Below are 24574 nucleotides of genomic sequence, written 5' to 3'. Positions count from 1 at the left end.
CTGATTGCCGACTATGGAAACCTACTACCAAAAACCGGGACCACTGCACTTTCCAATTGATATTTTATTTATATTGTGCTCGTATACAAGTGTTTCAGAGCGCAGCGAGGCAAAATAAGGGAGCACAAAACAGCGATCTTACTAGGCCCAGTGACATTGAGAACGCGCAAGTGCATGGGAGAGGCAAAGGGGAAGTGCATGGGAGGGGGGAAAAGTGGAAAGTGCTGAGCAAAGGAATACAGATAAATAAATAAATAAATAGTAAAAGCAACAAACAAGTAGGGCAGCCAGCAAAAGATGGCAAGTGCTGAGCATAAGGCAACAGACAGGTTGTGTCTGATAAGTGCAGAGAAGAAATGGGGGGAGGGGGACTGTATGGTTACAGATACAGACCCCAGTGCAAGGGATCGCCAGGAGGCAGTGCGGGTGGGTGGCAAGGTGAGCAGGTACCTGGGCCTGGGAGTCAGAGGGTAAGCCAGGTGCACGATGCCGAGAACAGAGCGGATCAGCAGGGGAGTGGAGGAGCGAACGCAGAAGCAAAGAGGAAGGTCTTGAGGTGCTTCCGGAACCGGAGATGGTTCTCCTCAAGTTTCAGAGTGGCAGGGAGGCTGTTCCAGGGGGAGGACCCAGACGAAGACAGATATCTACCCCCAGCTTGTTTCTTTGAAAAACAACTAACCCTGAGGGAGTTGGAGGTAGAGGAGCGAAGAGCTCGAGAGGGAATGTATTTACAGAGGCAAAGCTGAAGGTATTTTGGACTCGGGCCCCAAAAAGCCTTGTGGACGATGCAGAGGGTTTTGAATTTAATCCTTGCAGCCGCTGGGAGCCAATGGAGAGATTTCAGGGCTGGAGAGATATGATCCCAGGGCAAGTCTTGCAGTCCTGTTTTGGATCAGTTACAAAGGGCGGAGAGTAGAAGCGGGTGGATTTAGAAAGAGGCTGTTGCAATAATCCAGCCTAGAGAGAACCAGGGCTGGCGAGACAGTGAGCTTCTGGGGGAAGGAGAGGAAAGGCAGAATACCTCCGAGGAGGTGCAGTAGGAAGTTTGACTTTTTTGAGACATCAGAGATGTGGGCAGAGAAGGAGAGCATGAGTCAAAGATGACCCCAAGGTTCTTAGCCTCACAGGTGGGGGTATGAAGAAAGGAGGACCAAGGGAGGCAGAGAGTAAGAGGAAAGGAGGGTGAAGGTGTGCCGATGAGGAGGAGCTCCAACTTGCTGGCATTCAGGCAGAGATGCTTGGCAGCGCACCAATCCTTAATGGTAGATAGGCAGTCAGAGATGAGAGAAGGAGAGGAGGTGGCCGAGGGGAGCCTGAAAAGGAGTTGAGTGTCATCAACATAACACTGGAAGTTAGAGCATAAAATGGGATTGCAGTGGGCGAGAGTTGCCAGGTACTGGTTGAAGAGCCAGGGTGAGAAGTTAGACCCCTGGGGGACAGCACAGGTAGAAAGAGAGATAGATGAAAGGAAGGACCCAAGTTGGACTTGGGAGGGTCAGAGAGGAAAGAGGTCAGCCAGGCCAGAGCCTGATCAGTGATGCGCAGGATGGAATGGTCGGCCATGTCAAAGGCAGAAAAGAGATTGAGTAGGACGAGGACAGAGGGGATATTAGAGTTGAGGTTGGAGGGCAGAGCTTCTCGGATGTGCAGGAGAGCATTTTTCATGCTTCTGGCAGCTAGAAAGCCAGATTGATGGTCGTGGAGACAACCAACCCAATCAGAGTGAAGTTTAAGCTGCGAGATGGCCAGCTTTTCCAGGAGTTTGCCCAGAAAGGGAGTGATGGGGATTGGGTGATAGTTAGCTGGGCATGAAGGGTCAGCTGTGGGTTTCTTGAGAAGAGGGTGAACAAGAGTGTACTTCAGGGGGGAGGGCAAGGCTCCTGAGGCTAAGTAGAGGTTTCAGAAATTAGCAAGGGCAGGGGCAAGGGTGTCCATGAGGTCGTTGATGGTTTTGGAAAAACAGGGATGATCCTGTTTAGACAAGACTTTCATAGATTGGACTTGTCTAGAGACCTTGTCGGGGGAGAACAGAGTAAAGGAAGAGAAAGAGGGTGGGAGAGTGGCTGTAGGAGGGCCAGAGATCAGAGAGGGGAGTAGAGGGGGTGGGGACGAGAGGGTGGGTTTTAGAGATGAAGTGAGAGACAAGGGCTATGCAAAGGACCTGAGAAGCGACAGGGGAGGTAGAGACTGAAGCAGGGTTGGCCAGCTCCTTGAAGATTTTAAAGAATTTGGCTGGGTTGTTAGATGCTGCAGAGACCCGGGCTAAGATGTGGGCTCTCTTTTTAGTGTCGACATAGAGTCGGTATTACCTTTGGAGCAGGCGACAGCCCAGTTTGTCAGAAGATGAACAAGAAGCCCTCCATTTCCTCTCAGCCACCCTACACTTACGTTTGAATGTAGCTAGGTCAGAGACAAACCAAGAATTGCACATGGCTTTGGGCTTCAAACAGATCCTCATGACAGGGGCAAGAACATCAAGAGTATCGGAAATAGAGGAGTAGAGCAAAGATAAGGCTGCGTCAGGATATGAGTCAGCCAGAGGTGGAGGGGGGGCGGAGGGAGAGAGAGAGAAGGTGACGGCGGAAGCCTCAACTGAACTGACACACGCTTCTTGGGACGGATATCCGAAAATGTAGGTGGCAGTGTTGGGGTTGGCTTGGCCTGGGGGATCGAGAGTGAGAGATGGGAGGAGCGGAGGGAGTAATCGCTTCAGGAGAGAGGAGTGGTCAGGGGGAGGACAGAGGCGATCAAGACATCAAGTGTGTGCCCTGCAGAATGAGTCGGGCCAGAGGGGAGGACAGAAAGGGAGAGGGAATCACAAAGGTCACTGAAGAGTACAGAGGAGGAACAAGGAGAATCTAGGTGGTTATTGAGGTCACCAAAAAGGAGGAGTTGAGTGGTTGAGGCCAGGAGGGAGAAGGAAAGGTCTGCCCACTCAAAGAGAAATTAGGTGATCGGACCAGGGGCGGATAGAGTGTAGCAACAGTAAGAGAGTAGCTAGGAGAAAGAGAGAACCTGCAGACAAGGCATTCGAAAGAGTATGTCTGTGTGGGAATGATAGAGGCAGGAATCCACTCAGGAAAGATTAGGGCTACAGCCAGGTGGATCTGGGTGCAGAGAGGATCTTGTAACCATCAGGGAGGAGAAAGTCAAAGCTTGTGACAGAGCTGGCTGTGAACCGTGTCTCGATAAGACCGAGGACATCAAGGTCTAGTTCTTCCAGGGAGTGGCAGATGTCAGAGGAGTGTTTGACAGCAGAGCAAGAGTATTAAGATGAAGAAGGTTGCCGGCTTTAAAGGCCATCAGGGGAGAGGTACAAATCAGAGGTACGTCCTGCGGAGGTGAGGAAGGAGTCTGAGATGGGGCAGCGGAGGAAAGAGAGGGCATGGAAGCAGAGGGGGGGACGGGGTAGCAGGAGAAGAGAGGAAATTGATGAGGCGAGGGAAGCACCTATCAAAGAGGAGGAAATTGGCCTGAAGTTCATTGGACCATGACCGTGCCATTAAGGATGATCTTAGAGGAGTCCAACAGGGCCACAAGGGCTTCCCAGTGTGTGCCACCATTAATGGGAGAGGAGACAGGACAGAGCACAGAGATCATATGAAGTGTCCATAGATCTGGCGAAGGGATGACAAAGAGGATGTCAGCGAGGGTCTGTCTGGAGGACGCGCTGGAATAGGTACCAGGAATGGGGAGTGAGGGGGAGACCAAATAGAAAATAATCTTGAGAAAGCAGGACAGAACACCCAATTCCGGGTCAGTCACGGCAAAACCGAGACGTCTGGACATCCTACCCAATATGAACGCCAGTGCAGAGACACCAATTTAGACATGGAGCTCATAATCATACAGTAAAGCTGTGACAGCAAATCAGTGTCCTCATTGATATCACTAGGAACGCTGGATTGCATAAATTGAATCATTGGGCTCGTCGTCCAGCTACAACTTGAAAGCGGGTTTACCCCTGTCCAAAGAGAGGCAACTTGGATCAAATGAATACAATTATACTATCGTTTAATGACTATGACGTGCATGTGACAGCAATGCTATTCTTTACCTCCTCCTCGCAGAGCTGCGCGTAAATACTCTCCAGCCCCTGTAGGTCACTCAGAGAACGAATACACTCCATGGACACTCTAGAACTGCTGCGGCAACTTGTCATAATGTCCCTGGGTGAGCTGGCGTCCGCCATTTCGACTTCCGGGATCACAGCTCTCTCTGCAGACGAATTGAAGGAGGGCCCGCTGCTCTCAACCAATCACATTTCGAAAGAAATTTGTATCCTGGTTTTAGCAACAAACCTCTAAGCCAGCAGAATGGGTGCCATTTACTTTATTGTATAGCAGCCATAAATAGAGCAAGGGACAATAGAAAACATATAACAAAGTGTTTGGCTGCTTCTGGCGACGTGACGTGTCGAAGGAACGGACGCGGAGAGCTCTAACAAACTCTTATTCTAATTCTTTATTAAAACGGTGTGAGCTGCAAACTCGGCACGCGACGTGCGTCCTGGCACCATCTCTCCATACTTTCAGAGTTAATTTACGTACTTCTTGGACTGATTATTTTCTTTATTTACTAGTATGTCCTTTTGTCGTCGCACGGCGCTGAGTGATTTGGTCGAGTCCTTCCTTTATGTCTTTGCCGAGCTGTCCGTGAGCTTCCCGATCGCCCGTCTTCTATTTCCATACAGTGCTCCAGTCAGGGGTACTGGGAGCTAAGCCTGTGGTTTATTCGGGAACTTGTCCAAAGCCCTGGTTGTCTGTCCGCAGCCCCTTACGTATGCTGCGGAGAAGACGCTTCTTCAGCTTGCATCGTGGTCACGGTAAGCGCAGTGTGGCCGATATCCTGCTCGCTCTCTTTATGGTTGAATATGATCTTGTCGCTGCTGGCAGGCATCGCGCGAACAGCCTACCTCTGGAAGGCCCGATTCCTGGCGCCTAATGTAGACTCAGAACTGTGCCCAGTGTCCGGGTCGTAGCATCCTCCTGATATCCGAGCAATCCGCCCCCGCCCGGGAGTGGGGTTGTAAATTACCTCGGCGGAGATGCTTGTCAGACCTGTAAGCGCACGGCGAAGAGAAAAAACAAGCTGGTGGTGTTATGGGGACGGAAGGTTCCCCTGTGATCTAGGAGGCAGGACCCAGGTCTCGGGTGTCGAGGCCTGATGATATTGTGCGGCAATGGCGACTGCGTAGGGTGGGGAAAGTTGATGGCTATGGAGGGGACGCTCGGTCGGAGGTCTCTACCTTGGTGATGTAGGGATTAATGGTGTTGATGAGATTGTGTTTATGGGTGGTGAGACGTGGGGACTAGTAATTGGGCAGACGAAGAATTAACTGTTGCTGTGGTGTGAGGGGGTAGGCTAGCCGTTTTATAAGGAGACTGATTGTAGCGGAAGGGAATGTGGGCTGTTTGCACTATGGTCTGGCCAAGGGGCTTGTGTGAGTACAGGAGAGTGAGTAAAAGCGGGTAAGAACTGTGGCGGTATGTGAAGGGCATGACGAGTGATTGATCAGATTGTTTTAACCCATCCAAGTGCTTGGGCGAGCATGCTCGTCCCGTTTACATAGGAATGCATAATAGCCCCGCAGTTAAGTATCAACATGTTGGCAATGGGTTGTTTGTTTTCGTGGAAAGGTGGTGGGTTGTTGGGGGCAGAGAGTGAGTCCTGGCTGTGTGCAATAAAGTATGGATTTGTAACGAATAAGGAAGGAGAAAATTGCATCTGTGGTTTGTACCCGTTGATGAGGCTGCCAGTGAAAGAATGGTGGGGAGGCCCAGAAGCAAATGTGTTTGCGTGTGCATGACCTGGATGGATATGTACCTGGAGAATCTTTGACAATGCAAGTGGACTGCATGTAATAGTGGGACCTGGGGGGTGGGAGGGGACTAATAGTGTCCTGTTATGGCGTGCGTGTTAGTCTTCAGCCAATCACAGTTCCACTTGTGTATTGGCATCTGACTGGGATACCCTCGTGTTGTGTACGGTAATAATGGGGAAAGGAGACCTATTCGCCAGCGCTACGCGTGCAGCATTATCTCTTAGATATTCCCAATGATGTCTGAATTGACATCTGTCAGCACGGGATTTGCCTGGTTGTAGTTCTATGTCTCGTTGATGCTCCTCAAATAACTTCAGATACTACTAGGTGAGTTCCCATGTGCTCAGCTCAAAATCTGATGGTACTTGGACACCAAAGACCTACCATTTTGGCTATTTACCTAAGCTGATGCACTTGTACCTCTTTGAGCATAAGGAATAAACGTGGATATGCTTCCACATCTGGCCTTCACAGCACCCATACAAGAAACGCCACATGGTGCCTCGATGTGAGAGGTGTAACATTGGATGTGGATGGAACTTTGAGAGCAAGGTACCTGAACGTTAGGGATTTCCATCAGAGATGGCGGATGGTTCTGCATGCCAACCACCCTCTTTCTAAACCCACACTATTAGGGCCCTCTCTCTTCCACAGACAACTAGCATTCTATCTTTCTTTTTGCCTAATTCCAAAAAGTAGCTTGTACAGCATATGCCCCTTCTGCCTTGCCAAGGGTACCCACAAAGAAAAGTAAATTCAGATTTTCCACACATGTTACAGAAAGTCATAATTCTATTAAAGACACGCAGGAGAAGGATTATGCTTGACTCACAACTTTACTTCTTGAGCAGCATCATTAAATAACAGTAAACATCACAAATACGAAAAGACTACAATCCCCGTAAGTTTGAGTCTTTGTAGTCCTTTGTTATTAGTCCTGTCAACCATGTGACCTTAATCAACCAGCAGTCTCTGTCCATTCCTGTAAATCCTGTCCACTATCTTAGTAACTCCTTTCTTTCGCTGGTCCTTTAAAACTGTAGCGCCCCAACTTGTGAACAAGCGATTAACTGTTCTTCTACAATATAGTCATGAACCCGTCAGCTTGTTATCCCTAATGGACCCTGCAATACAACCATATTTCAGATGGCCTGTCTAAGTGGGTGGGTAATCGACATGCATATTCTTTTTGCATCGTGACAGTACATGAAATCATCACATTATCAATTCATGTATTCGGTTACTCTGGTGGAATAATCCATCGCCTCTGTGTCTAGAATTATGACTTATTTTAACGTATGTGTGGAAAATCTGAATTCTATGTCAAGACCCGGAGGCTCGGGTTATGCTTGTTTGTTCAAAGCTTCCTTACCACCAACGTTGCCACCTTTTCTACTGGCTTGAAACACAAATGTTTTGAATGTCGACTCGTTCGACCAGTCTGCTGGCTCCTGCATGAATGGCCTTTGGGGCCATAGCCCCTCTTGCTGAATGGGCCCTTTAATAATCCGTATCAATGCCCACTTGGGCCATAATCCGTCTGATACACCTTGCTAATGTAGCTGTGGCTCTTGCCCCAAAAGGTTTCCTTAAGGCAACGAGGAGCTGTGTTAACCCTGTGGGTTGTACCTCTCTAGTCATGGTCTCGTATGCTGAAATGCATCTAACCGGGTATACCTTTAGGGTGTTCAGGGAATGCCTCATATAAAACAGATCTCAAATACGTTTTTGTTCTTCTCCTGATGTGAAATGTTATTCCCCGAGCACACAGCGTTCCTATTGACCTCTAACCTTCTCGCATCCGAAACTCTTTTACATGACCAACATAAAACAAAAATCATAGCCACCTTGGCTGATAGCGCCTTCCTCGTCACTGTTGTCTGGCCATGACGTGAACATTCTTAGGACCGTATCTACATCCCACGCCTGTTCATATTTCTTTGTCAGATGTCTGATTAATCTAACGCCCTTCAAAAGTCTACATATTAATGGGTGCTCTCCCACTGATAACGCTTCAATATTTGGGTGACCTGCTGAGATTGTTAGTCGTCCTATACGCTTTGCCCTGGGCTGCTAGCTGTGCCAGGAAATTAGCTACGTGTACCACATCTGTTCCAGAGGAATCCTTTCCATGCAACAGTTATGCCAGGTTGACCAAGCAGATCTGTATGCTTTCCTGGTGCCCAAGATTCTTCGATAATCTGTTCAGCCTCGTCCGATAATCCTGGCCTGGACCACGGTCCCCTGAAATTGCCTGCGCATTGTAGCTGAGGCTGGCTGTCTTCACCATTGGGTGTCCTCCCATTGAGGGGTCCCTCCAATATTAGTTCGAACCTCGGTAGGGCTATTGGGTTGTCGTGGGACATCCCTAACAAATCTGGGAACCATGCTTGTCCCCTTCAGTCTGGAATAATCAGAACCATGGATACTTGTTGTCTCCAACTGTGCCAGCATTCTCTCTATGATTGTGTTAAGGGAGGGAACGAATATTCCGTGCTCGGACCACACTGCTGCGGGAATGCCTCTATCTCTTCCGCCTCTGGATCTGATCTCCAGCTGAAGAACCAAGCAATTTGTCTGTTCAATCTCGACGCAAATAGGTCTGTCTTTAACGGAACCCATCTTGCCATTAATATTTGGAATACTCTCTCGGCCAGTTTCCAATAACTGGCATCTCTGAGGAATCTGGAGTTCTAGTCAGCTACCTCGTTTTGGCGACCCAGAAGGTATTGCGCCATCACTGATACCCTCTGTAGGCAAAGATGCCAAAATTCTTTCACTAACAATTCTAACCTTTTTGACCACATGCCTCCCAGTCTGTTTATATAAATAACTGCGGATACATTGTCCATCTGGAGGAGAACGCAACAACGTGCTCTCTTGTGTCCAACGTTTTACCGTTAACGAGCAACAGTTTGTGAAAGCTCAGTTCCTCCTCTGACCATCTGCCCCCTGTTGACAGATCTCCACGTCTGGCACCCCATCCCCACCTTCTGGCATCGGATTCTATTACCAGTTCCCGGGATGTGCCAAATATTGCCCTTCCATTCCAGGCATCCATGTGTTGTAGCCACCATTCCAGTTCCTCCTTTGCATCTTGCGTGAGGGGTATTCTTTGCTCGTAAAATACGCCACTCCTGAAATGGGATTGCATTTTATTTATATAGCACGCCAGCCCAAAGGCATATGGGCGCATTTCTTACAGAAGCATATAATAAGTCATTCACCGTAGCATACAGCAGTATTTGCAAACACTTAACAGGTAATCACAGAAAGTATTTACAGAATAAGAATATGAAAGCATTGACAAAGTATATGGCAATCAAAGTACAGGTTCATTCAGTTTGAGCCAGTTTATTACATGATTTCTAAAGAGACAGAAGGAGGGTTCGGCTCTAATGGTAGTTGGCAAGGAGTTCCACAATGTAGCTGCAATGACTGGGAAACTGCTGCCTCCTGCTTTTTGGAGCTTGAACCTCGGAATGACCATACAGTTGGGAGTATGACGGTCTGGTTGGCCGGTCTTGGGAGTTATGAGATGTTGTGTCTTTAATCTTTGGAGGGCTCTGTAGTGTAGCGGCCCTGGGAAAATCGCCTGAATTGAACATGACAGGAGTCCCACTAGTCTTGCTATCCCTCTTAAAGTCATTGGGCCTTATTACACGGAACGCGGAACCCTTACCGCCTTACTACGAGGTCCCTTTGCCGGACCCGACCTCAACGCTTGGTTTTAGCAGCCGTTAAGGAACGGGCCCGCAAAGGGACCTTGGTGCTAATTACGGTACCGCAATTTGCGGTACGGTAATTGGCTCCTTCCCCATTCCCAACGAGCCCTATGGGGGCAAAAATGGGAATGGGGAAGTGCCTTGGTGAATGGGGAATTACCGCCCCCCGCTCACCTTGGAGTAGGGCGGTAATTCCGCCATCCACCAAGGCGGACACGGTAAAATACTGGCTGCAACCATGGCGCGAATAGCGCCATGGTTACCGCGTACCGTGTAATGAGGCCCATTGTCTTGTTCACCAGCAAGTTCCTTCTCTTTTTTTTATGTTTACCTTGTTCAAGGGGAGGCTCACCATCCCTTTCACTGTATCTAACATGAAACCCAGAAACTCCATGTTCTGCTTCTGCTGAAGGATGTATTTCTCCCAATTCACTAGGAAACCCAGTTGCAGTAGGAGATCCACAGTGGCTATCACGTGTTCCCTGATCAGCAGTCTGTCTTGACACATTAAACCTATGTCATCTAGATATGTGATCAGTCTGATCCCTTGTTCCTCAGGAAAGTTACCACTGGTTTCATCACTTTTGTGAAACACGACAGGGCTGATGAAATCTCAGAAAGTTTTGCTGCTCTGCTGCAATGGGTATGGTCGGGTATGCATTCTTGAGGTCTATTCTGGCTAGCCAGTCCTCTTGCTGTAAAATGTCTCTCGGGAGGTGTATGTCCTCCATCTTTAAGTGTCTTTATACTACAAAATTGTTAGTTCCCTCAAATTTATAATCGGTCTTAGTTTGTTCCACCCTTTTACCAAGAACATGTTGCTTGTGAAGCTCCCGTCTTATCTGACGTTGGCACTGTGGCTGCTTTCCGAGCTAGCCCTAATTCTGAGTCTAATAGTGCTTGGTCTGCCTTGCTCTCTAATAGCATGTTTGGCCATCTCTCTTGTGATGGTATGGTGAGCCAGTCTATATGGAAACCTTGAACCGTGTCTAAAACCCAGTCATCTGATGAGATGAGTTGCCATTAATCTACGCATTGTGCAACTCTCTCTCCACCCCCCCCCCCCCCCAAACCTCCGTGGAGCCTGTGTGTTCAACGCTTGTGCCTATGCATTTACTCTCACCTGTGTTAGCTTGGTGTTTGGTTCTTTGCATGACTCCAACCTCCTCCTCTTCCTCTTGAAGGGAAGAATGGGTTGGGCTTCATCTCATCTTGTTTCCATTGATATCTGTCGTTATGGAACCTATTGAATGAGTAGCGACTGGCAGAGCAGCCCCTGCCTCTTCCAGCCCGGCCAAAAGCCTGTTTACCGAATACTCTCTTCAGGGGTGCCTGAGCATTATCTATTGCTGCATAGGAATTCGCAAAATGTTTTCCTTTGGCTGTTTCCCCTGCTTCTGATGTGGCCAACTCGCTGAGGCGACTCTGTAGGGCTGCCGGTACCTTTTTTGGCGTCGACCTTTCCACCTCAGTCTAGTCCACAAGACGAACAAACACTACTTGACCACTAATCACCACAAATGTTTTGACATGTACTAGTCTATAGCGCTCTTCCTTTGCTATGCCAACAAATGAACATTGCTTCAACAAGTGAATGGAAAATAACACACTTTCCCCCAAATGATGCAACCATACAATCACCTGCACTCCCGTTTAACGGGGTCCGCCTCTCGCTGTGCCCCTTTCTGCTCTAATGAAGGTGTGGCCCACACACATCCACTCCCTATGGGGTAGAGTGTGTTAAAATCTACAACTATTGCCGATCGTGCTACCACCTTGAGGATGTGTCCTAAACACGGTAAAAGAAAATCCCTTGTGTGCGTGCAACCACGGTATATAGCGTTTATGCACTGGTACACTTTCATGTCCTGGAGATCCTTTAGCCCGCTCGGCACAAGCCTTCCTTGGTTGGCCTGGTATTCCTCTTGAGCACGGGCTGCGTTTGGGACCAGGTAGACCTTTGCAAACTCTGCATCTGCAGGACCTTCTCAGCAGTGCGCGTAGGACTGGTCTGCGGTCACCGAACCTGCGCCCCCCCCCCACCCTTTCGCAGAGGGAATGGAGGATCTCTCTGGGGCCTCCAAATTGTATCGGGGGTCCCCACAAGCACGTAGTCGAGACGGTACCAAAGTAATCCAAAAAGGAGCATACACCAAGCAAGAAGTAACAAGGTTTAGCTGGGCAAGCACAAAGCAAACCGCACAGTGGAACAGAACTGATTGATCAGAGCTGACAAAACCGCCCACTGCGGTCAAATCTTTTTTACAGTTAGACTATTATTTGCCTAGTGAGAAACAATTGCCATTAGTGTTTCAAGCTATTGAACATCCAGGATCGACGGGAAGGCAGCCGACGCGAGGTAAGAAAGCCCATCCGGGCCCTGCACACCTCTATTGGTGGCAACTAGGCCCCCAGACCCCCGGCGCATCCCTCTCCCACCCCGCACCCTCTTCCGGATTCCCGCTCCCCTCCCGCCTCCCAACCCGCCCATCCCCGCTCTGATTGGGCCGTGAGCCCTGGCCCAAAGGGTCTAGCGACCCTCCTCGCGCCGGCCCCTGCATTCACTGCAGGCAGCCGACGCGAGGTAAGAAAGCCCATCCGGGCCCTGCACACCTCTATTGGTGGCAACTAGGCCCCCAGACCCCCGGCGCATCCCTCTCCCACCCCGCACCCTCTTCCGGATTCCCGCTCCCCTCCCGCCTCCCAACCCGCCCATCCCCGCTCTGATTGGGCCGTGAGCCCTGGCCCAAAGGGTCTAGCGACCCTCCTCGCGCCGGCCCCTGCATTCACTGCAGGCAGCCGACGCGAGGTAAGAAAGCCCATCCGGGCCCTGCACACCTCTATTGGTGGCAACTAGGCCCCCAGACCCCCGGCGCATCCCTCTCCCACCCCGCACCCTCTTCCGGATTCCCGCTCGCCTCCCGCCTCCCAACCCGCCCATCCCCGCTCTGATTGGGCCGTGAGCCCTGGCCCAAAGGGTCTAGCGACCCTCCTCGCGCCGGCCCCTGCATTCACTGCAGGCAGCCGACGCGAGGTAAGAAAGCCCATCCGGGCCCTGCACACCTCTATTGGTGGCAACTAGGCCCCCAGACCCCCGGCGCATCCCTCTCCCACCCCGCACCCTCTTCCGGATTCCCGCTCCCCTCCCGCCTCCCAACCCGCCCATCCCCGCTCTGATTGGGCCGTGAGCCCTGGCCCAAAGGGTCTAGCGACCCTCCTCGCGCCGGCCCCTGCATTCACTGCAGGCAGCCGACGCGAGGTAAGAAAGCCCATCCGGGCCCTGCACACCTCTATTGGTGGCAACTAGGCCCCCAGACCCCCGGCGCATCCCTCTCCCACCCCGCACCCTCTTCCGGATTCCCGCTCCCCTCCCGCCTCCCAACCCGCCCATCCCCGCTCTGATTGGGCCGTGAACCCTTCATCACTGGTCCTCCCAGGGCAGCCCTCTGCCCGGCAGCCCCAGCGGCTAAGGGCCCCATGGCCAAGGGCGGCTCCAACAGAGGCGGCTCCAGGAAGTGTCAGCAGGTGTCCGCAGGGGACACCAAGGAAGCCAGCAACCAACAGACACCACCAAAACCGTGAGTGTGGAATGGGTAGGGGAGTAGAGCAATCACTCCACTCCAGAAAGCCCACGCCACTCTATCTTACCACCAAATAACATAGATTGCCATAATGTTAGCATGTCCACTCCTAGACGGAATTGTGAAAGTTAGCATGTCCACTCCTAGACGGAATTGTGAAAGTTGGCATGTCCACTCCTAGATGGAATTGTGAAAGTTAGCATGTCCACTCTAGAACTGTGAAAGTTAGCATGTCCACTCTAGAACTGTGCAAGTTAGCATGTCCACTCCTAGACGGAATTTGTGAAAGTTAGCATGTCCACTCTAGAACTGTGAAAGTTAGCATGTCCACTCCTAGACGGAATTGTGAAAGTTGGCATGTCCACTCCTAGATGGAATTGTGAAAGTTAGCATGTCCACTCCTAGACGGAATTGTGAAAGTTGGCATGTCCACTCCTAGACGGAATTGTGAAAGTTGGCATGTCCACTCCTAGACGGAATTGTGAAAGTTGGCATGTCCACTCCTAGACGGAATTGTGAAAGTTGGCATGTCCACTCCTATACGGAATTGTGAAAGTTAGCATGTCCACTCCTAGACGGAATTTGTGAAAGTTAGCATGTCCACCCTAGAACTGTGAAAGTTAGCATGTCCACCCCTAGACGGAATTGTGAAAGTTGGCATGTCCACTCCTAGATGGAATTGTGAAAGTTAGCATGTCCACTCTAGAACTGTGAAAGTTAGCATGTCCACTCCTAGACGGAATTATGAAAGTTAACATGTCCACTCTAGAACTGTGAAAGTTAGCATGTCCACTCCTGGACGGAATTGTGAAAGTTACCATGTCCACTCCTAGACGGAATTATGAAAGTTAGCATGTCCACTCTAATACTGTGAAAGTTGGCATGTCCACTCCTAGACGGAATTGTGAAAGTTAGCATGTCCACTCCTAAACGGAGTTGTGAAAGTTAGCATGTCCACTCTAGAACTGTGATAGTTAGCATGTCCACTCCTAGACGGAATTATGAAAGTTAGCATGTCCACTCTAAAACTGTGAAAGTTGGCATGTCCACTCCTAGACGGAATTGTGAAAGTTAGCATGTCCACTCTAAAACTGTGAAAGTTAGCATGTCCACTCCTAAACGGAGTTGTGAAAGTTAGCATGTCCACTCTAGAACTGTGATAGTTAGCATGTCCACTCCTAGACGGAATTGTGAAAGTTCGCATGTCCACTCTAGAACTGTGAAAGTTAGCATGTCCACTCCTAGACGGAATTGTGAAAGCTAGCATGTCCACTCCTAGACGAAATTGTGAAAGTTAGCATGTCCACTCTAAAACTGTGAAAGTTGGCATGTCCACTCTAGACTGAATTGTGAAAGTTAGCATGTCCACTCTAAAACTGTGAAAGTTGGCATGTCCACTCCTAGACGGAATTGTGAAAGTTAACATGTCCACTCTAAAACTGTGAAAGTTGGCATGTCCACCCCTAGATGGAATTGTGAAAGTTAGCATGTCCACTCTAAAACTGTGAAAGTTAGCATGTCCACTCCTAGACGGAATTGTGAAAGTTGGCATGCCCACTCCTAGATGGAATTGTGAAAGCTAGCATGTCCACTCTAGAACTGTGAAAGTTAGCATGTCCACTCTTAGACGGAATTTGTGAAAGTTAGCATGTCCACTCTAGAACTGTGAAAGTTAGCATGTCCACTCTAGAACTGTGAAAGTTAGCATGTCCACTCCTAGACGGAATTGTGAAAGATAGGATGTCCACTCTAGAACTGTGAAAGTTAGCATGTCCACTCCTAGACCGAATTTGTGAAAGTTAGCATGTCCACTCTAGAACTGTGAAAGTTAGCATGTCCACTCTAGAACTGTGAAAGTTAGCATGTCCACTCCTTGGCGGAATTGTGAAAGTTAGCATGTAAAAGTTGCATTTAGAAAGTGTGCCCTACAGCCTCTCCGTCAAGCTTAGAAATGTGCCCAATAGCCTCTCTGGTAAATTGAATTTAGATGTGTGCCCAAGATCCTCTGTGAAAGATGCATTTAGAAATGAGCCCAATAGCCACTCTATGAAAGTTGCATTTAGAAAGTGTGCCCTACAGCCTCTCCGTCAAGCTTAGAAATGTGCCCAATAGCCTCTCTGGTAAATTGAATTTAGATGTGTGCCCAAGATCCTCTGTGAAAGATGCATTTAGAAATGAGCCCAATAGCCACTCTATGAAAATTGCATTCAGTAGTGTGCCCAATAGACACTCTGGAAAGCCGCATTTAGAAATGAACCCAATAGACACTCTGGAAAGTTCCATTAGAAGTGTGCCCAATAACCTCGCTGTGAATTTAGTAGTGTTCCCAATAACCACTCTGTGAAAGTTGCTTTCAGAAGTGTGCCCAACAACCCCTCTGCGAAATTTAGAGGTGTACCCATTAGCCGCAATGAGTTACATTTAGAGGTGTGCCCAATAGCCTCCCTGGTAAATTGAATTTAGAAATGTTCCTAATAGCCTCGCTGGAAAACTGAATTTGGAAGTATCCCCAATAGCCTCGCTGGAAAATGAAGTTAATAGTGCGCCCAGTAGCCTCTCTGTGGAAAATTGAATTTAGATATGGGCCCAATATCCTCTGAGAAAGCTGCATCTAGAAGTGTGCCCATTAGCCACACTGTGAAAGCTGCATTTAGAAGTGCTACCAATAGCATCCGTGAAAGTTGATTATAGAAGTGTATCCAATAGACACCCTGGAAAGTCTCAAGTAGAAGTTTGCCCAATAACCTCTCTGAAAAATTGAACTTAGAAATGTAGCCCAGTAGACGCTCTGTGAAAATTTGCATTTAGAAGTGTACCCAATAGCCTCCGCGAGTGTTACACTTAGAAGTGTGCCTAGTAGCCTCGCTGATAAACTGAATTTAGAAACGTTCCCAATAGCCTCTGTATGGAAAATTATACTTAGAAGTTCGCCCGGTAGCCTCTCTGTGAAAGTGATTTTAGAAGTTTGCACATTGAAAGAGCATATAACCATTCTTACCACACCCCACGCTTACTCTCTCCTTTACATCACCACTCAACTAGAACACAGAGATACTATGACACCATTCGGTATAACTGTTCCCATACGAACATCCACCGCTTACTCCACATCATTCTATGTAAACACTGCTGGTCTCACACCCCCAGCCAGGCGTTCTCCTCAGGCCTAACGCAGCCACATCCGTTCCGGATAAATCCTGCCAGAACGAACACATTCTCCTGATCTCTCAACCACCACACCTACCAATAAGAATCAGCTATTACTTTGTGTACCGCACGAGCTGCACACATATCCGGTGCACACACGCACCTTTTGACTCTCCCTACTCTCTCTACTGATCTGAACTTCGGTTCCCAAGGGCGTTCAACCTACCAGCGCCTTCAGACCATACCAATGGTATATAAGGCGCTATATAAGTGCAAAATAACAATAACAATAACAACATCCTACTAAACTGATTGGTGGGACCACGTCAGTTCCCTATAGATGGACATATGCTAGTTGAAGATGATTGGAGAAAAACAGGCTTGCTTGTCCCCCACACCCCATGTACATCACCTCTACTGTGGCACCACATTCCTTCCTTCTCCACCCCATGAGTTCATTTTAGTGTTTAATACATAATTGTGCTGACCTCCGGACCTTTGTCTGCCATTGGCCAGCACACATCGGAAAAACACGAGACATCTTAAGCTGGTGGGAGGGGAGACATCCACACAGCATCTGACCAATGAGGGGCCTCGCGAACATCGAGGACACAATATACTTCTTGACTTTCAGGAACACCAAAACTCGCAACACGATTGGCTCTTCACAGACCATTCCTTCATCTCAGGCCCACCTGCCAAAGGGCATTTTGAAACAGCCGATCATGCTGTGAATGTTCCTCCCTGAACACATTTTTGTACATTGAATTCCCCCTGGTCTCAGCGATTGCCCGTGAGCCTGGCCCGCCGACCTTGTTTCTATCGGCTGGTTCCGCTCTCAGTGACTGCTGTCTCCTGGGAGCAGCCAGCTTGCATCATTTTTATACCACCCCGCTGCCTTAGAGCGTTTGCGCATTTATTTTATGTGGCCTGCCATGTAGGGTCTGTTTGGGTTATACCCATGTGATCAATTTACCTGTTTTCATCTAACAGCGGTGGCGCTGTGATAAACACTCGTATTATGACACCACATTTATCGTGCGCCCCGCAAGTCCCCCCTTGAACACCTCCACTCCAATCTTGTTCTCTGACTTCTCCATCTGCGTGTGCCTTAGACACCTTTATTACAGCCGTCAATGATACCATGTCCTTTGTCTTTGGTGTCCCCTCCAACACCCATTATTACTGCAGCTAGTAGGTATGCCCTCCTGGACAGCACTGAATCCGCACCTTCACTGTATAGTGATAATGTTGGTTCAGTTGATCCTCTGCAATCTCCTGATTGTTCCTTAAAACGTGTTGCTAAGTATAGAAATAGTATGGGCTAACTAGCAGCAGTTGTTCTCCATGCTGGGGTGCTGTACTGAGTAACAGCATGTGGCATTTATTCAAGATGCCGTCTATTTTCTTCAGTTATTGCTTGCGACCGATAGTAAAGGCCCACACCACCTGGGCTTCTTCCTCTGGTGCTCCTTAATTAAATCCCCCAGGCTGGATGAAGTGGCAGGGCACTTCAGGTCCTTTGGCCAGCACACCTCATACCTGTTTGCATGGACCTGTGTGCGCGAGGACCTAGTAGATATGGGTTTTCAGCAGTAATGCACCACAATGCCCTTTTTTAAGGTGAATACTAGAATAATCACTCCTGACAGGTGGTGATGAAGGAAGGCTCCTTGTGCGGGCCATAATCTCCTTGTGTAGGCTCAATCATGTCCTTTTTAACTATGCTCTGCATGCTGAACAATTCCAAAAGAAGGGCCTATGGCCATTTTAAACCTGAGTGCACAGCGTGGCTGATTTATTCTACACAATTCTGTTTTGGCTCTCCACCGCCCCAGCAGATTGTGGTGGTGATGGCAATGCAGTTTATGCTGTATTTGTAATGCATTGTATAATTCTTTCACCAGTTGTCATGTGAAGTGTCATGTTTTATGCTGACAGGCACCCAAAATAATGGTGAAAAATCTTTATCAACAGTTTTGGCTGTAGTTGTGGCATCTGCTCAGCAGCATCGGTAGGCCTCCATCCTGAGAAAGGGCCCACTCGCACTAAAACATACTGGTAATGATTGCATTTCTTGAGCTATATGTAATCTATCTGCAGTTTTACAAATGGTGCATAAGGTTGTGACTGTGCTCCTGTCATTGTTTGTAGATCTTTCCCATCATTGTTTTGCTGGCAAATTATAAACGGCATACTAGAAGCCTGTGCTATAGGAGAACAATCTGGTGCATGCCAGTCTAGTCTCATTGTGGTCCTTAAACCTACTTTCCTACATGAGTGAGTCCATGGTAAATACAAGCAAAGTACAGAAAAGGTGACCATGTTTGTCTCGAAAAAGGGTATTGGTGTAGACAACAACCCCTCTGTGACCAGTAGTCTTTTTCTGGGGATGCATCTTGAATGTTTGCTAGTTGCTCTAGTGCTGTGAAGGAAGGAGTATGCTTGTTAGCTTTATTTTTAAAATCTATTCAGCCTGAGATTTGGAGCATCCGTCTGTTTAGAAACAGTATTTGCAAACCGGTTTCCATGTGCAAACTCGTCATTAACAAGGTGGTGTGCAGCACACTTCATGATTGCTAACATATTTGCCCTAGATGCATGATGGCATCTGGGACAGCTGCTACATAAGAGATAATTTGGAGAACTATAATGACATAAATAGGTGATTAGGTAATGCATTGATATAAACTGTGTTGGATTACACATTTCTTTCCATTACATAACTGAAGTCCTGTATAAACGCAGGCATTGTGTGCAGCATGCATAATACAGATGCAATATCCACATTCTTTCCATGTTACATAGTCAAATTATGAATGCTTTCCTTTTAGACTTTTGTGGACTGTTCTACATGTAGTAAGAAGCTACAAATCCCTCACTTAAAACATAAATGTATCTACTGTGCACAAAACTAAAAGACACACAACGCACACCAATAGCAGCATATACAAAGAAAGTAAACTAAGCAAAATAGTAGCAGTATGATCAGAAAGTGTTAATAACCTAACTGATTATCTTCCTGCACAGAAATGATAAGGCGTGCCTTTTTCCCATATGTGCCATGTGATGTGAGTGAAGCCTAAGGAAGGCAGTGTAAGAACATATGAGAAGGGTATGGTGTACAAATATAGCACCTCTTCACTTTGTAGTTCCTCATTGTTAGTGAAGAAAAGCACCTAGTGTACATATGTCACTAAGCAAAAAAAGAGGGAGCCAGACTTGTGATGTCATCAATAACATTTGTTATTTGTTATGTCATCTTTGATGTCATGGGTGTTAGTCCTTGCAGTGCAGCACAAGTGCACAGTCGTAGTGCGGGTTACGGTTGCGTACCGTACCATAACTTGCACATTTGTGGGTGTTAAGGTTTTTACCTGTAACCAGAACGTTTTTCCATTGAATTTCAAAGGTTTTTTAGTAGTGCAACTTAACTATAATGTCCCGTTAACAAGGTTTTTTGTTAGTGGTTTTCATAGTTTTTTTGCAGGATACACTTAGTTTTAATGATGAACTGTGCAACATAGTGAAACTGCTGGCACCATGTTAATGCGGACAGCAGTTGCGGACTGTGCGTCTGCATAGATTGCATGGCATCCAACCTGCTGAGGAAGGGAGGTGCTCACTTACATAGTGGTGCCAATCCCCAAACGCAAAGAACATATACAAACCGCACCATGTTCCAAAATTGAAGTGAAAAAAAGAGTAGATTTGCAAATTGTGTACTTATGAAGCAAACAGGACAAAGGCATAGGCAGTACACCCTAACGGAATGCATGAACAGAAGTGACAACAATATACCGCACTGCTACTGTAAGTGGGAACGAAGTGCCACAGTAATGAGTGGAAAGTGCTAAGACCTCAACGGAACTACAATGTAGTATGGACACTAAACTTTATGTATTAATTACACATGTGCGGCAGTATGCAATAGAACATAACCATAATGTGTTTTTGTGTAACACAGCAATAGCCAGCACCTTAGAGTGGCAGGACTAAAATGTCACTCATGCCGCAAACCGTTTCTATAGTAATCCCATTGGTACGCACACTACAGTGAACTTTAAATGATGTAATATATGTTGCTGCATGTATACCAAACACATTCTCTTTTCAGTAAGAGAACATATTGCAAAGGAAAGCAAGGCAGTAAAAGCGGCAATCCTTGCACAACAGCATACAGGCATAGGAATGGAAAGAAACTCTGTGCATAGGAAAATGGACAGCCTGGAGATGAAAGTGGAAAAAGTAGTGAACAAATGAACCGCCGTAAAGTTTGTGTAGAAGGATATATTTGGAACAAAATGAAACGGCAGTGGCACTCCTGCATGTGTACTCCGCCCCCATGTCATAGGCCACCATCCCCTCAAAAACCATGTCATGGGAGATGTTACGGTAATACATTGAGCTTTTCCTCCCCTCACAACCAATCTGTAAATTCCCATTTCCTAACAATAAGTAGCCACTTCTGCTACCCCTTCCCAATAATGCATATGATTGTGTATAAGTGAATGGTAATATTGTAAAAGTTGCTGAGTTTGTGTGGTGGTTTCTTCTTCTTCCTGAAACGGGGTTGTGACTCAGCGGCACACACTCCTCGTTGCAAAGACCGCAATTAATAAAAAGGAAGGTGTCCTACGGACACCGCAGCTGTCCGGCCTATCCACAATCACAATGGGGGCATCTGTACGCCGCCAGCAAGGTCTGCATGTTGTCCACCACCTATCAATCCGTGCGGAACTGGACGTTTGTGCATAGTGCAAGTACAAGCATTAGTATGTGTTTCTGTGTATCCTAGTAACAGCGCCACTCTGGTGCATATGTGAATTAACCTTTATGTGCTGGAGGCGTCCACCCACTTCCTACAAGTAGCTATTATACACATGAAAATTCAACCTGCTATGCACTATAAATATCCATCGTCTTCCAAAATGGGTGATGCACGTGTGTCGCACTATTATTCAGTAGACCAGTGGCAGCGGTGTGCATAGGGCACTTCTCCTTATGCGCAAAATGTATTCTGGCCAAAATGCGTCCTGCGGACAGCCGTCCCAAGGAGAACAGTGGCGACGGCAGCATACGACCGCAGCAACCCTGTGCGTAGACCCTTATTTCGGGAACACCATCTCAACCCGCTGAAAAGTGCAGTGTTTTGCAATGTTAAGATTGTGGTGCGTTTGCAAGCGTATATTTTCAGAAAAACAATGTGCCGTTGCACATATATGTATCTTTTTAAAAAATGCAAGCCTGTTTGCCGAGGGCAAGTTCTCCACAGCAGTCTTAAAAAAGTGCACTCTGCAAAGTTCCACCACAATTTCTATGTAGCTTCCTAAAACAGAGTAGGGGGCCACAGTACTGTGCCCTGTAAGTGAGGTTGGACTGAGTCTGATGTGCTGCATTTTCTTTGCAATTAATGCCTACCCAGCTCAGTACGTACTGTAATTATGAAAAGTTTTGTAACCCACACCCTAACTGCCTATCAATTACCATTTTAGTTTGGGGGTCAGAGTAGCAATGTCTCCATTACACCCTCTGATTACTTATAGGACACTTCAGCTATATGTATAGTAACATGCTGCGATATTCTGCACACTATAACACTTATGTAGCCATATCGCCACTCTTAAAACCTGTTCATTGCTATGTATGCTTCCCCCTTGTTTCTAAGCCTATCCCATGCAACATAACAATGTAACCTTCCATTTTGTTTTATGCTAATATTATATGTAACCATATATTATCTTTGCTTCCACCCATGCAAATCAGCATGTACCCAAGTGTGTCCTACACCTGCAATTAAGCTTACTCTTGTAACAGCGCCGCAATGCCTTCGGGCTGCTTGTGTGCTTTATAAATACAAATAAAATTTAAAAGGTATGTTTTGGACACAAGGACAGTTTATATGTTTGACAACGAGACACAGGCTCATCTTTAGTTTTCTAGCTAGGGGAAACTCTCTTTACGATAGGGACAGAAAGGCTTTCATCCAACCCTTTTTTTGTTGTTTAATATAAATGTCTGTCTGATGTTAAAAGCATTACAACTTTGTGTCCGCCTCTGATTTCTGACTCCCCACACTCGGAAGTAACTGGCAGAGAGGACAAAAGGAGAAGGAACTTACTGGGAACAAGAAGTGTCTGCTCTGAAGGATTATGAAGCGTTGAGACGCAGCATCAAATGGATCCCAGATAACTTCTGCGTTGCCTGTCACTTGACTGTTATGTTCGCATTGGGCATCTTGGGATGGGACGTGTATGCCTCCAGCGAGCATACCTCCTCCAGGTTTTAGGGGGAGTTGTAGCAGTTGCCCCTGGTTCCCCCATTCCTGGGGTGTGTCTCAGGCTCTCCAGTATGGTTGGCCATATGAGCCTTTGCCCCCAACCCCTTATTGTGATTGGCTGGCTGGCCTCAGGACAAGCCCTTTTCACAAGGGTATTCCGTTTTTGCTCTGCCACCAGCTTGCTCTTTTGCTGCAACTTGGTGCCCTCGCGTGGCAATACTTGGTAAGTGCAGTGGCTTGAGATTATCCTATTTTGGGTTTTTTGCCGCCAAAAGTCCAGTCTCGATTCCCTGTAAACACAGATTGATTCCTCACATCTGCTGGGTCGAGCCCTTCGTGCTGGGACTGTTTTATTGCTGCATAGTGCAGTTTACCACCAGGATCTTCTGCTTGGCTGTGGTTTGCTGCAGGCGTACAGAGAGCAACTGCAAATTCATTTCTGCATTGGATTGTCAGTGTGGGCTGTCTGAAGGTGCCACCAGCTGTTGCCCTCGTCCTGGCAAAGTTTGCTGCTATGCTGTTGCCTTTTGTTGTTCACCCTGCTGCTGCGAGCTGTTTGCTCAGTTTCCCTGGACCTGTTCTCCTGGGAGACTCCCTTGCCGGATCTTTCATTATTGACTTGAAGGTAGACACTAGGAAGAGCTTCTGTTTCTTTTCTGCCTTGCTGAATTTTTTTGTTGGCCAAGGGTTCAAGCCCTAAAGGGGCGAATCCTACAAACTGCACCTGTGGAGAACTACCTATATGGTTGTTTTGGGTCCATGGAGCCATTTCCACAGATCACAAGTATTTACTTTGGAGTCCTAAAAAGGGTGATTTATGATATTCACTCCTGAGTGTTCCCTTGGTCCATGGTAGTGGTTCCTGAGAGGCAAGTCCTAACCGTGATCCCCAATAGATTTGCATGGGGGGGTCCTCCTGTTCTGCAATTTCATCAGGGTCCCTCTTCAGACCTTTGGAACACTTCCTTTGGGTTTCCTATGTCCTTCCTTGAGGTTGATCGCTGCAGCATCTGCACCGGTGGGGTAGTACTACCCCAAGTGCTCCAGATAAGATCTGGAAGTGGGAGTATTTTACTCACATTTAGTAAGTCAAATTTCCAATGAGAGTATTTTATAAGCGTGTAAAAATAGGTTTTAAAGGAAATGTTTTTGTAATATTTATTTCTTTGCACCTAGCTATTCATGCACATTAAAAGATACATGTTTACTTCTTCTATCAGGCAGTTAAAATAGTTTTACTTTCTATTGTACTACGTGCATTACTGGTCCAAACATATCCAAGGAGCTGTGAGGTGTCGGTGGTATTTGCCAATTTCTAGGGAGAAAAAGTGGCTGATACACCTCTTATCTGTAGGGCTGACTACCCCACATATGTAATTACCTCCTTCATTGTGCATGGCCAGTTAGTTTTTACCATTATATCCAGTGGAACTTAAATTGACTCTTGGGTACTTAACCTGTACCTGGGCATTTTTACTGGCTCTCCTAGGGGTTCAGTGTGCTCTGAAATATGATTCACTATTTCAATACTTCCAAGTGATTTTGCTAATCCTTCTTAAAGCCATTGATTTCTGAAATGCCAAATATACCTGAAACACTGTAACTGGTAAAATTGTGTATTTTTCCAGGAAATGGTGCACGGAGGTGACTTTTGTTGAAATGTTTGAGTACTAGAATCTGTTGCTAAAGTTAGTTGTTGTTCCATCCCCTCTGAGGCCTTACAATATTGTTCTGGACATTAATACTGTAATAAGGCCCTTGGAGGTCTAAATTAGTGATAAATTATGGTCTGGGCCTTGATATACTGTATATCATTTTTTTTTCTATGGGTTAAACTGTGTTTTTCTTCTTAATCCCACAACCTGCCATATGTGTTGGTGCTGGCCACCAGGCCCTGGGGCCTTTCACAAGTACTAGTGTTGGGATATGTCTTTAGGACACTGCAGTTGGTTGTGCCGGCGACTAGGTACTTACCTACAAGTTAGGTTTTGTGGTAATCTGTTCCCCACCCCCCCTG

General features: G+C 47.3%; 2 protein-coding genes across 4 annotated transcripts in view; one reads left to right on the top strand and one right to left on the bottom strand.

Annotated features, from left to right (window-relative positions):
* The window catches only part of COG4 (component of oligomeric golgi complex 4), a 984804-nt gene extending 980110 nt beyond the window's left edge, over positions 1-4694 (bottom strand). The window contains exon 1 of the mRNA XM_069654962.1: positions 4058-4694. Within this exon, the coding sequence (XP_069511063.1) occupies positions 4058-4192 (135 nt within the window). The 5' untranslated portion in view covers positions 4193-4694. The remainder of the gene's footprint in view (positions 1-4057) is intronic.
* SF3B3 (splicing factor 3b subunit 3) overlaps positions 4691-24574 on the top strand; it is a 702426-nt gene continuing 682542 nt past the window's right edge. Inside the window, exon 1 of one of the 3 annotated variants that reach the window (XM_069654935.1) lies at positions 4691-4825. The gene's annotated coding sequence lies outside the window, so the exon portion shown is untranslated. Of the gene's footprint in view, positions 4826-4936; positions 5063-18319; positions 18339-24574 lie in introns of those variants that run through there. The other 2 variants (XM_069654943.1, XM_069654952.1) reach the window with 2 other exon arrangements.

The sequence above is a fragment of the Ambystoma mexicanum genome, chromosome 1p (genome assembly GCF_040938575.1).
Source record: "Ambystoma mexicanum isolate Mex_15411 chromosome 1p, UKY_AmexF1_1, whole genome shotgun sequence".
NCBI classification, from domain to species: domain Eukaryota; kingdom Metazoa; phylum Chordata; class Amphibia; order Caudata; family Ambystomatidae; genus Ambystoma; species Ambystoma mexicanum.
Note: the sequence above shows the minus strand (reverse complement) of the source record. Positions and strands in the feature narration are given on the sequence as shown.